Consider the following 13030-nt stretch of genomic DNA (forward strand, 5'->3'; position numbering starts at 1 on the left):
GCCAAACTGCCGAGAGCGAGAAAAACGACCGGAAAAAGGGAGAGAGAACCGGAGAGAGACAGCCGGCAAGAGAGAGAGAGAGAGAGCCCGTAGGTGGCTGGCCGGCGTGGAAGAAGAAAGGAGAGAGAGAGAGAGGCTGGGCGTGAGAGAACTAGAGGAAAGAAAAGGAAGAAAGAGAGAGAGGGTTGTGGGGGCTGGGCTGCACGGGAAGGAAAAGAGGGAAAGGAAGAAGAAGAAAAGAAAAAAAAGAAAAAGGAAAAAGAAAAATGAAAAAAAATGAAAATGTATTAAAATTTAAGTGTATTTTTAAAAACTTTTGAGGTGAAAATTGAAAAACTGAAAGTAATTTATAAGTCCTTAAAATAACTCGAAAATCTAATCTTTAATCACAAGATTAATCAGAAAAAATCAATTTTAGGCACACTAATATACACAATTAGCATAATTAAACATGTTTAATTCTAGAGGGCGTTACAGCTCTACCCTCCTTAAAGAATTTCGTCCTCGAAATTTAAGCTTACCGTAGGATATGAACATGTATGGATATCGTTCTCGCATTGTTGCTTCAAGTTCTCACGCCACTTCCTCAACGCCATGGTGTTGCCACAATACCTTCACTAGCGGAATCTCGCGACGGCGTAAACTTTTCATCTTCCGAGCGAGAATCTGATCTAGTGCTTCCTCGTAAGTCGTGTCATACTAGATTAGCACGTCGTACCATTGTACAATAGCTTCCGGATCTGGTTTACACTCACGAAGCATAGAAACATGGAACACATTGTGCACGTGAGATAACTCAGGAGGTAAGGCGAGGCGATAAGCAACAACACCGACTCGAATGGTCCAATGTTTCTTGGCGTAGGTTTCCCTTTCACACCAAAATGAGTGATTCCTTTGAACGATGAAACTCTTAATAAGACCAAGTCGCCTTCTATCAGCATAGCTCTTCATTTAATCAAACTTGGATTATCTAAACAAATTCCTTCAACTTGATCAGTCCTTTAATCTCATACATGAGTTGATATAACGTCCGTTACGGAAACACGTGCAAACCATATTACGTGCCACTAGAGGATAGAAAATTGGTTTCGAATGAAAATAGACATTTAGGTCTTTCCAACGAGCTATCACATGCCCTATTTTAAATATTCTAAGCATCTCTAACACATCTTAGAAGAAATTGAAATTCTGAGACTTCAACTTTTCAATGCATTTTGAAAAGTTTCTAAGCGAAACTTCAACTACGCACATCTCAGCCTTCATTACTCCAAGCAGAGTGATTCCAAATGCTACAACTCACTAATGATGCACACTAGATGGTATGATTAGTGTCTTAAGTGCAGCGATCCCGGTTCTAGAAGTTGGGGTTCAAATTCACACTTTTTGCGTTATGTCAAGAACGCAATTTTGACCTTTCCGACAGAAATGATCATAAAATATTCCACATAAATCTAACGGGTGTAATTCCAATTTTTCAATAAAGTAAAGACCTAGAGCTTCGAAACGAGTTATTATATGCTAAAATCTGAGGTCTCTAAGTACCTCAAAAACAGTTTCTAAGAAATCAAAATTCTATCATTTCCTGGTTTCGACAACTTTTGAGAAGTTTTTGGCATGAACTTCCAATGCGCACAACTCGGGTTACAAAACTCCAAATGACGTAATTCCAACTCCCACACATCACTAATAACATGTTCTAAATGGTAGCAACAGTAGTTTAGGTGCAGCAATGCTATTTCAAAAAGTAAGGGTCTCAGTTTTTTGTTTTATCAATTCTTAAAAAAAACAGCTTTGACAGCTATTACGGGAATAATCATAAAATATTCTACACAGCTCCGAAAATTACAAAATTAGCGCCTAATCGAAGTAGACATCTAGGGCTTTCCAAAGAGCTATCATAAGCTTAGTTTCAGATAGGTTAAGGTCTCCAAAAACACGTTATACCATATCAAAACGTGGCTGTTTTTTTCTGCAGAATTTCTAGAAATCAAGTTTAACTTCAAAAATGCATAACTTGAGCTACGGTTGTCCATTTAAGGTGATTCTTACAGCTATACGAAGCTTAGGATGTTTAGTTTCCAATTATGTAACCCATTTATTCAAATTCATCTACAAGGATTCCCAAAATTCAACAGTATCGAACCTGTCCAAGTTAGGTTCTTTGACACTTTTTCCAACAAATTGAAAAATTCATAACTTAAGCTACAAAACTCCTTTTTGGGTGATCCAAATCTCCTATCAAAGCTTGAAAAGTCTATTTTAAGGTTTTAACATAGCTAATATTAAACCTTATTGAGAATAATCAAGTTCTGAGCTTTTCCTTGGGCTGCTCCTAGAATCCTCCCCAAAATCATATGGATCAAGTGGGAAAAGTATGATTAAAGTCCAAAGCAATAACATTTAAAAGAGAAATTTCAAACTCATACTTGATGTTAAACAACCACAAAGGCTTCAAACTTCTAATCGTTCAGTCATAAATCAGATTCTAACTCAAATCCATATTTTTCATAAATCCAATAAAATGACAGATTCGTCGATCTTGACGGGAGTATGTATAAATTGTTATCTAAGTCTCTAAAAATTCCAAAATGAACTCCATAAGAAATTAGACACGTAGATCTTTAATTTGGTATGTTACACGTAAGGTTCGGAAATCGACAAGGCCCTCAAAAACAAGTTACAGAGAATCAGAACGGCCTGTCTAGGGATATTCTTATAGTTGCATGAAATCCATCACGTAGACTAAATGACTTCAAGGTTGATTTTAATGCAACACCCACGGTTTGACACTGATTTAGAAAACATCCATAGTGTTGTTCATACTTATCATTAGAACTACCCGTTCTAATTCCACATGAAATTGACAAGACATCTCCTCAGGAGGGTCGAACCCAACATCTTCAGCCTGTGGGAACTCAACCTCAACTGCTAAAGAAGTTCTTCCATTTAAAACACCACTTGGAATATAAGTCAAAAGCAAGAATGTCACTTCCATGGCGGAAAAGAGGCGAATACGACAATTCATCAAGATATTCGTCTGGGAACCTATAAATTAAGACTTTCTACGCCTTTTCTGTAGATTCTTACATGCCAAACGATAGAAAGGAACATTCACCTTGCGACTCTGCTGACAGCATCATGATATCGGTTGTCACAATCAACCATTCTATCAATGAGAAAGAAACGAAATTCCAATTTCAATAAAATATGTCCACTCGCCTCATTCGAGTCTTTATGAATTTCAGAATTATAGAATGGGACACGGAAACACTTTGTCATCTTGGAATCTCATATCCAGAATATTATCAATTCCAGCTAGAAGTCAATCAACAATTGAATCTCCAAGACCCGGTGACTGAATGAGGATTTTTAAAGTCAAAATTGACTACAAATCCCATACCAAATGAAAATCATTCACTATAAATGAAATAAGTGATATGATCAACTCTAAAAGTACCTCCGACTTAACATCGAATCCCAAAAGCAAAAGGATAGAGAATATTAATATCCATAGTCAATATCTTACAATGACATGGTTCAAATTAACGCGGGAATCACCGAGACTAACACTCGAGACAAGGAAGAATTTCGATTCCTGAGTGACATAGGACTATGATATAAAAATTTCACGAATCAATACACTAATAATAACGAAGAGACCAACTCCTGATCAAAACGGATTAAGAAAAGAATTCGAAGTTGGAATCCTAGAACCTGTGGGTTATGACCTACCACACTTCCACGCAAGGTCGAACATAATTAATATTAGAGATAAACGTTAAACTCTCGACGAAGTCCATAGCCACCATCGTCGTCAATAGAAGAAAGAACGATGTCTCATCGACACAATAACCCATGAAGTAGACACTCTTGAGCAAAACACTCTCAAGAGATAAAAGAATGCATCAGTGAATTGAAACGAGTAGCTAGGATACAAAGCTATATTGCGACACTAAACTTGCTCGATTTCAAGTCGTGCTCTCCATCAACTTAAACCCCCACGTTAGACGTATCAAAAGTGGAATGGACCAATATCGGGAATTCAACTACGTGGAAGTCAGACGAATATCATCTCAAAACCAAAATCTTCGTAAGAATTTCGAAGTCAATACTAATTTTATATTTGAAATTGACAAGAGTCAAGAGCACTTATGGAAAGAAAAAAAAATCAATAACCATCGGGTCGAAATCAATACTTCCCAAAAACTTCAAAGTCAACTTTACCCTCGATCTTCATATCGATAAACATCGATAATAGAAATATGAATTCCATCCATCAAAGTGCTCTAGGAAAATTGAAACGGACTCTAACGTCAAATTCTCAAGTGCAACTGTATAATGTATTAACTAATATTGTACGACACGTTCCGACACAAAACTGTTAAAAGAACAACAAAACTCAGTAAAAACTCACACAGGCTCGATTTCTCATAGAATTCAAAGCCGTGCTCTGATACCAAAAATTGTCACGACCCCAAGGATAGGGCCGTGATTATTGGGGTTTAATTTAAAATTTAACTTAATTAAACTGGACTGTTTAACCAAATCACAAAATAATTACATAAATATCAATATAGTTTGCTCCGGAGACTTTCTTTCACAAATAATACTTAGAACAGTCCATTAAGTCCAAGAAAAATAGTACAACTCAGGGACAATGTCGACCAATACATTTTACATACAGAAATACAGTACATCTCAGAATTTAAAAACCGTAAATTCGAAACAAACATACCGCTTCGAATCTCGCACCTTCAATCAATTGGTATCCACTTGTCATGCTGCAAATCTAAACCGCTAACTCTGAAGTAGGGGTTTAAAACATTGAAAACATAATAAAGGTGAGTGGAAGGCCCAGTAGGATATAATCATATAAAACATTTTAAATAAACGTACTCACGGTCCGAAGATATTACACCCGGAACCGATCGTCCTTTTTTATTTTTGAAAAAGGGAATACTCACATAGTAAAAAATGTCTGTGTAATGAAAGTGTGCAGCTCATCATACCACTGAACAAGAAGCGGTAAAATGTCTGTCTAGTGAAAAGTGCAGAGTCATAGTTCCACTAAACAAGAAGTGGATCCGTACGGGTTTCGAGACCTGCCCCCAAGGATGCGATTCCCACATCCTGATCTCTGAGGCCGCCATGCATTGTATCATTTCTTAAGATATTTCATTTTAAAAAATAATACTCTTTAAAATCTCATTTCCAAAATCATTGAAAAACTTAATAGCATTCTCATGCTATTTCTTTAAAATCATTTTCTTTAAACATGTTTTGTTCTAAAACATTTTCATGGGCCAAAATCATTTAAAATGAGGCTAACAAGAATATCCTACCTCTCGGATATCAATCTTGGGTTAGCCTTCCGTTCTCCTAGCCTCCGCTTTCCTTAAAGCTTTAATACTTGACATTCTCCACTAGCTTTATCACAAAAGCAATATCTTAGGAAGTATTTCGCATTCCTACAACGAATTAAGCTCAATCATGTTTAATTGTTTCCTATTAGTGTGCCTTGACTCAAATCTAAATTTCACAAACGATTTTATAATCAATTTGGGGGTTCTTTAAAGATTGAAATCCAATTCATGGGTTTGGTTTCCTATTTAATTTCAGTTTAAAAACAAGTTTTTAAAGAAATTTCGGCAACATGCCGGCATAAATAGGAAAAATGCCAAACCTGCAATTCAAGTTCAATTTCAAAATATATTCTCCAGAATCCATCAAAATCAGTTTCCAATCAACTAAACAAGTCCAATAACTGAAAACCCCTAAATTTCAATCAATTTCAACAACAATTGTTCAAATCCAAACCCTGACTCAAAATTATTCAAATCTAACCAAAATCAAACTTTCTCAATCTTAAAATTTGAATCAAAGAGTGGGTTTCAAAGTGTTTACCTCAAATTAGTTGATGGAGCATTGTTTCCCTTTGTTTCTCCCATTTTCGGTTTTTTTTTTTTTTTTTTGTGTCTCGGCCAAACTGCTGAGAGCGAGAAAAATGACCGGAAAAAGGGAGAGAGAACCGGAGAGAGACAGCCGGCGGGAGAGAGAGAGAGCCCGGAGGTGGCTGGCCGGCGTGGAAGAAGAAAGGAGAGAGAGAGAGAGAGGCTGGGCGTGAGAGAACCAGAGGAAAGAAAAGGAAGAAAGAGAGAGAGGGTTGTGGGGGGCTGGGCTGCACGGGAAGGAAAAGAGGGAAAGGAAAAAGAAGAAAAGAAAAAAAAGAAAAAGGAAAAAGAAAAATGGAAAAAAAAGGAAAATGTATTAAAATTTAAGTGTATTTTTAAAAACTTTTGAGGTAAAAATTGAAAAACTGAAAGTAATTTATAAGTCCTTAAAATAACTCGAAAACTTAATCTTTAATCACAATATTAATCAGAAAAAATCAATTTTAGGCACACTAATATACACAATTAGCATAATTAAACATGTTTAATTCTAGAGGGCGTTACATATCATCAGTGTATATACTAAATTGATCACTCGAAAAACTCATCCGATCACAGGAGAAACTAAGCAGGACGTCATTCAATGGATCAAAAGAAGTTGAGACTGACATTGAACCTGCTTCATCAAAGATCTTGCAGCGGACAAAGGATAGTTTTTTCAAATTTGAGAATTGGACACTGGAACTTGATGACTGAGGGATCGAAACATTTTCGAGCCAAAGACTCCTTACATTGGCCAAGCTCGAAAATTTGGAAAAATTGCAAAGGGATGCATTGGTTGAATGGTAATTTGTGATTACTAATGCCCTAAGCTTTGGCATGTATTGCAGGGAGGTAAGAAGTATTCCTCTAATGAGAAGTTTAATATGAGAACTTCAGCCTTGGGAAACTCCATTTGGAACCAGTCCATTTCTTTCATTTCACCTATATTTTCATAAATTCGTAACTTAAGAAATTTTGCCAAAAAAGTATATAATTATAGTCTTGTCTATGTTAATGATGACGCTAATACCTGTATGAATAGAAACAATTTGAGCGTCAAATGGCTGATCTGAATTCCTCTCCCATTCTATTGGAATCCCCATTTCTCTCCTTGGCATTAGTAATCTCTTGCGCTCACTAATATTACCAGGGTTACTCAAATGCAGTGCAAGGTCCCTAAAAACATCATGCTGAGTAACAGCAACGTCACAATAACTGGTGTGGCCATCTCCATCTCTGCAAACACCAAGAATAGAATAGAGCGTTAACACATTAAAAATAACAAGATAATTATTGATTGAAGTGTTGTTTGATCCGATTTATAGGAGCAAAGACGTGTTTTAGTGTTGGATGAAATTTGCACCAACGGACATCAAAAGCAGTTTTTAAGAGTACATACCGCACATCTTTCACCAGGGTGAGCAAATTCTTGGTCGTGAGCTCGACGAGAATGACAAAAGCTCCTTGCTCATCAATGTCATGTAATTCAACCCACATGTTGATGAGGATGTCCAAGGGGATCTTCTTGTCCTCGGGAAAGGCTCCTAAGTCCAAGAAGCACTCCCTAACTTGATCAGATAGGCAGTTCACGGTTATAGCCATTCGCTCAAGAAAATAATTCTCGTCGCATTCACAAATTATTTCCCCACGGAACAACCTGTTCTTGGCACTTAACCAGTACATTTCTGACTGGAGACGTAACGAAGCCCCAATGACCTTAAGGGCCAATGGAAGACCTACACACTCGCTGACAATCTGAAACAAATAAGAGAAATAATGGTTTAACTGAGTTGAGATTGAGAACTGAGAAGCCATTATTATTATTATTTGTTACCTGTTGGACCAGATTATGATTAGCATCTGGAGGCATCGATTTCTGTCCAAAAGCATAGTGGCAAAACAGAGCGAGAGCTTCGCTTTCTCTCAAAAACTCGACTTCATACGTGGCGTCAAGGAGCGTGGGGAATTTGAAACGAGAAACGACAAGCGTTGTGCAGCCGGGGATTGTGAAGATCAACCTTTCAAGCACTTGAAGCGACCAAACGTCATCCAAAACGACCAGAGTTAGGAAGTTTGTCTTCCCTGGACGCTGCAGGTTCCATTCAGGAATAACGTAACTGGGCCCGAGATTATCGTTCGCCATCAAGAACTCCCAAATCCTCAACCTCAGCTGCTCCACATTTGGAGATTGCGACACCGTTAGGAACAAAATTCTGTCCATGACGTGAGCTATTTAAAAACCAGAGTTAGATTCTTATTCAGACAAGAAATTTCTTTTTCTTCTAGAATTGACTTTGAGCTTTTCTTTTTCACTTACATTTGATTTCATCGTCTCTGCAAAACTATCTGGCGAGAGTGGTTTTGCCAGAGCCACCAATGCCAGAAATCGCAACGACGCCCAAGTCGTCTCTCCCGACGATCATCTCCTTAACCTTCTTCTTCCCCAAGTCCAGACCCAAATTTACCAAACTCTGGCGGTGATCGTCCTCCTCGGCTCGCCTAAGCACCTCTTCCATCCACCCAGCCTCAATTGGTCTGACCCCGACCCTGAGGGAGCCGAGCGAGGTCTCAATCTGGGGATTGGACTGGTGGAGGCGGTCGAGGCACTCGGCGGTGTAGAAGTGGAGGTGGTGGATGTCGGCGAGGAGATGGGCCTGGAGTGGGCCTGGAGTGGGCCCTGAATGAAGAGGGCGACGCGCTTATCAAGGCGCTCGAGCTCGCGGGCGTACATGAGGTTCTTGTAGAAGTTCCAACGAACGGAGTTGAGGACTTTGGTGGCGAGCTCCATGCCGTCTCGGAGGAGCTCGGAGAAGCGATCGAGCCGGGCCTGGCGGACGGCCGAGACCTCCACGCCGCTATAAATGATCTCCTATATGATTGGGAGGAGTTGCTGCAGGTAGGATATGAGGTTGTCGGCGGTTGATTTGCAGAAGGTCACTTTTAGGGATATTGTCCACAGTAGCTTCAAGAGCTCCGTCGCGATCTCGCCATCACTGAAGTCCGTTACCGGCATCTTCCAGCTGGGTTCCTCTAGTGGTGGCAGGTCGGTGGGTGAAAAAGTTTTTAGTCAAGGAAGAAGGATTAATAATGATGCAATTCCCTGGTAAAGAATCAAGTTTCGGAACAAACAGGACCAGCAACAATGGCCGTTTCTGGCGGGTGTTTTTCTCGGAGCTAGGGCGCCTTTGGATAGAAAGTGTCCGAGTAATTTAGCAAAACATAATAAAAAATAATAATAATAGAAGTGTCCGAGTAATTTTCACTCATCAGAACATTAGCATATTATTAAAGTCTCACTACAAATCCATGTGCACTGTGCAGCAACCATAACAAAATAACAAAACAACGACTAGTTTTGAGCCTAAACACAAAGAACACTAGCGAGTTAAAATAGAGACAAAACGACAAGCTGATCAAATAGTTCATATTAACAAGTGATTATTCAAAATAGTTAACATAAACATATATTTTAGGGAAACAAAAAGCAAGAAGAGATAAACAGCCACCTTTTCCTCTATCCTATTCTTCTTTGTTTTTTTCTTCTCTATCAAAAGATTAAGGAAAAGAGAAGAAACTTCAGTAGCTCTTACACAAGCTGTAAAGTTACAGGTTTTCCCGGTGGTCATTCTCTATGAAATAGAGACATAGCACATATAAACAGGTAATGGAATTGCGGCATAATATTTTGTCTTCTGTATTATACATGGCTTTCGAAAATACTGCCAAGTAATTTCTACCCAATACAATTATTTATTTTGCACAATTAGCTGACAAGTAAAGAAACCTGATTTACAGAATCTGAAGCAGAGTTCCTCTATCTGAGAAACTGGCCTAGACAGACATTGCCAAGTATTTTGATGCCATTACTATAGTCCTCCTAATTTGAGACTATGTAAGAAATCTCAACCCTATAGAAAACCAATACGCAGTTAAGCAGTATTAGTGAGGGAAACACAATGACTTAAAAATCATGCACCAAGTCTGTATTACCACCACCCTTTCTTCTAATGCTTGTCCTCCCTACGCATCATATTCCCACTTGGAAAGACAAGCTCGGCAACCTACCGGTTCACCTAGGCCCATTTCTAAATCAAGCAGTTGGAGTTGTTTCTTAATCCATGGCGGATCATTTGGGCTCAACCAGAGAGCTTCACCAGTATCCTTGTGCTTGAAATCGGGGCTTCCTGGATACAACTTCTGTTTCCTGTTATCCCACCATTCATATGGGTTGCTGAAAAACACTTGCCACAAGTGTAGACGATCCCTCCACTTTTCCAAACGAGCTGCTCTACCTAAATTTGCCACAAGAGAAACTTTGAAGAATACACAAAAAGAAAAGCACAGTGAAGCGCAGAAAGAGCATATAGAAAAGTCCGCCCCGGCACAGTATAGCAATCACATATCATCCTTTAGAGCAACTCCAACCAACTCAAGCTTGACAACATAGAGGAAAGTGCTGCGGATTGCGTATAAGCTAATGTTATTCTCAAAAATTAGCACATGTCATAGCATGTGACATTTATAAATAAGAAATAAAGACCACAACACATACCATTAGACTAGGCTAAGTTAATGATATTCTTTATCACAACAGATATAATTAAAGCAGTGAATATAGACAAAGTACCTTCAGCAGATTCTGGTTCTTCATACTTTTGAGAAATTGGATCACGTCTTTGTGTTACATAATTCAACTCCTTCACTAGTACCTGAGGAGCAAAAATGAACAATTATGTAGCAATAAGTAGGGAAGTGGACGTGAAATAACTAGTAAATCTACTAGCCTCTTGCATGCCAAATTTCAGCTGATTCCTAGACCTAGTTATATAAATCAACGGCCTTCAAAAATACTTCTTCATTCGTATAAAACAACTGACAGTCTCAATCGGAACCAGCGTCCAGGAGACAATAATGAAAATATTTATTTTTTAGCACCTTCATCATAAGAATTGTTATTTTATTTTATTTTTTTAACGAGGCACTGATTTTATTTGCATATCCTGCAAATAAAAGAAGCAAAAACAGCTAGTTCATACAAACATGAGTGTGTTCATTTAAAGGTATTAATATTCTTTCATGAATAAACATAAAACAAGTAGTGATACTAAAAGAATATCCTCTCAAAAATTAAGCAAATCTAACCTTGTAGAGTAATCTGAGGCTCCCGTTCTCATCAGCCTTAGTGGAAGTAAAAAGTCGACCTGAAACATAAACCAGATCATTCTCTTTCAAATGTTTGAAACACATTTCCGCCATCTCGCCCTGCACTTTCAGCAATATCCTGTCAAAAATGATGTTGGCTCATTAGCATCACTTCCTGGTAAGGCATGAACTTCAGGAAAATAAACTTCTCTCAGCAAAAGTGTTTTTTTTTTTTTTTGGTGGCCATACAATTTGAATTAGCTAAATGTTGGCAAAGAAAAACATCCAAAATAACAAAAAAAAAAAAAAAAGATCGAATCAAAAGAGAAACAGAAAAATAAAAAAATCCGGAGCCTGATAGTCTCACAATTCAGACGGAGGCAAAATTTTCATTTTCTAAATGTTTAAGCACCTAATTCCACTGATAAAAACGAAATAACGTTTTACCTAAAGCCTCCTCTTGATTGATGGGGGAGACTAACGCTGAGAACGGTGTAAGCGCAAAGATTCCCGTTCTCGGCAGCGTTTAGCGCCTCGACGGGTCGAACGACGGTGCCGATAAAGCTGGCGGAGTTAAAAAGGCGATCTTGCCATCTGATGGTGGTCGGGCGCTGGAACTTGAGGGCGTGCTTGTAGACTGCGCTACTGCCTTCGGATTCGTCGAAGAAGGAGTTACGAAACCTAGGGTTCGTGGCGGCGGTGGCCGGATACGAAGAGAAGGGGACGAACCTTTGATGCGATGAAAGTAGTGGAATTAGAATCTTGGTTTTGGCCAGAAAACGGACGGCCTTCATGTGTAACTGATGAGCGTGGTTGCGAACATTCCGCTGGCCTTTGATCGTCTGCCGGCTTTTCTCGGCGGCGCGATTGGACAGAGAAAGAAATTTAGCGGGGTTTTCTGACAGTAAGAGTCTGTTCATTTAGAGTGTAACATGGATATAGCTCTTGAGTTGAATTTGAATTATAATTTGAGTTGACGTTATAATTTAAGTTTGTATTTAATTGTGTATATTTGAGTTATGATTTGATATAAGAATTTTTTTTAAATTTGTATTTGAGTAAGTCAAAACTTGAATTTATATTTAGATAGTATTTTAATAAAAACTCAATCGTGATGAAAAATTTTAATAGGATATATGAGTTGAGTTTTATTCGTCTTTTCACTGTCAACGCATAAAAAAAATCATCTCAATCAGAATTAAAATGAAAAAGTTATAGTATTTTTAATAATAAAAAAAATAATATTCATTAATTTGATTTTGAGTTTCTAAACTCGAGTTAAAAAGAAAACTTAAACTCAAATTTTAATCTTAAATTCGAATTTAAACTTGAATTCAAACTTAAAAAAAACATGAATTTAAATAAAATTTGAACTTAAATTATTTTTTTTGAATTTTTAAGCCGCCAAACATCCCTAAGTATTTTGGACAGTCGTGTTTGGCCTTTTTATTAGTTTGAACAGTGATGTCAATTGAGAAAATGCAGGATATAACATATCCGTACACCTCAATGAAAGTTTATAGCATATTTAATTAATAGCGCGTGACTACCGTACCGGATCATACGGATACGTTATGCATACCTAATTTTTTTAAATAAAAAAAACACTGGCGCATCCCAGTCCGAAGGGGTGGAGGAGCTCGTGACAAGGACTAGACTTTGCGATGAAATCGCGACCTTCGTTGCGACAGACCTTACTTGGCACAGGTCGCAACGAAATCGTGACCTCCGTCGCGACGAGATCACGACCTCAGTCGCGATAGGTCACAACGAAATCACGACTTCATCCTCCTCCGCTACGCGAGCTTGTCCTCCGCCGACACCGCCGCGATCTCCTCCTCTTCCACCGTGTATGTCCTTCTCCACCTACAAGATCTGCACACGAGCTTTATTTCCCCACCGATGATGACGGCTTCGAACTTGGGAATTGCAACTTCTCTTTCGGCTACAGTCAT

At 38.4% G+C, this 13030-nt stretch overlaps 1 protein-coding gene and 1 pseudogene across 1 annotated transcript; both read right to left on the reverse strand.

Annotated features, from left to right (window-relative positions):
* Positions 1 to 6451: 6451 nt before the first annotated feature.
* On the reverse strand, positions 6452 to 8946 carry LOC21397586 (annotated as a pseudogene).
* Positions 8947 to 9585: 639 nt separating this feature from the next.
* Positions 9586 to 13030, reverse strand: LOC21397588 (protein OSB1, mitochondrial). The gene is made up of 5 exons (XM_010091636.2): positions 12876 to 13030; positions 11523 to 11987; positions 11076 to 11214; positions 10561 to 10642; positions 9586 to 10225 (listed from the first exon to the last, which is right to left on the reverse strand). The coding sequence occupies exons 1-5, from the start codon at positions 13028 to 13030 to the stop codon at positions 9954 to 9956; spliced, it is 1113 nt and encodes a 370-aa protein (XP_010089938.2). The 3' UTR covers positions 9586 to 9953.

Source organism: Morus notabilis, unplaced genomic scaffold, assembly GCF_000414095.1.
Source record: "Morus notabilis unplaced genomic scaffold, ASM41409v2 Scaffold250, whole genome shotgun sequence".
NCBI lineage: Eukaryota > Viridiplantae > Streptophyta > Magnoliopsida > Rosales > Moraceae > Morus > Morus notabilis.

What these genes read in the sequence shown, in the direction of transcription:
- LOC21397588 (XM_010091636.2), bottom strand. Translation starts at nt 13,030, where the DNA reads ATGACTGTAGCCGAAAGAGAAGTTGCAATTCCCAAGTTCGAAGCCGTC. An exon ending in CAATCAAGAGGAGGCTTTAG is followed by an intron (nt 11,215 to 11,522) that starts GTAAAACGTTAT and finishes CATTTTTGACAG; the next exon opens with GATATTGCTGAAAGTGCAGG. An exon ending in AGAACCAGAATCTGCTGAAG is followed by an intron (nt 10,226 to 10,560) that starts GTACTTTGTCTA and finishes TGGCAAATTTAG; the next exon opens with GTAGAGCAGCTCGTTTGGAA.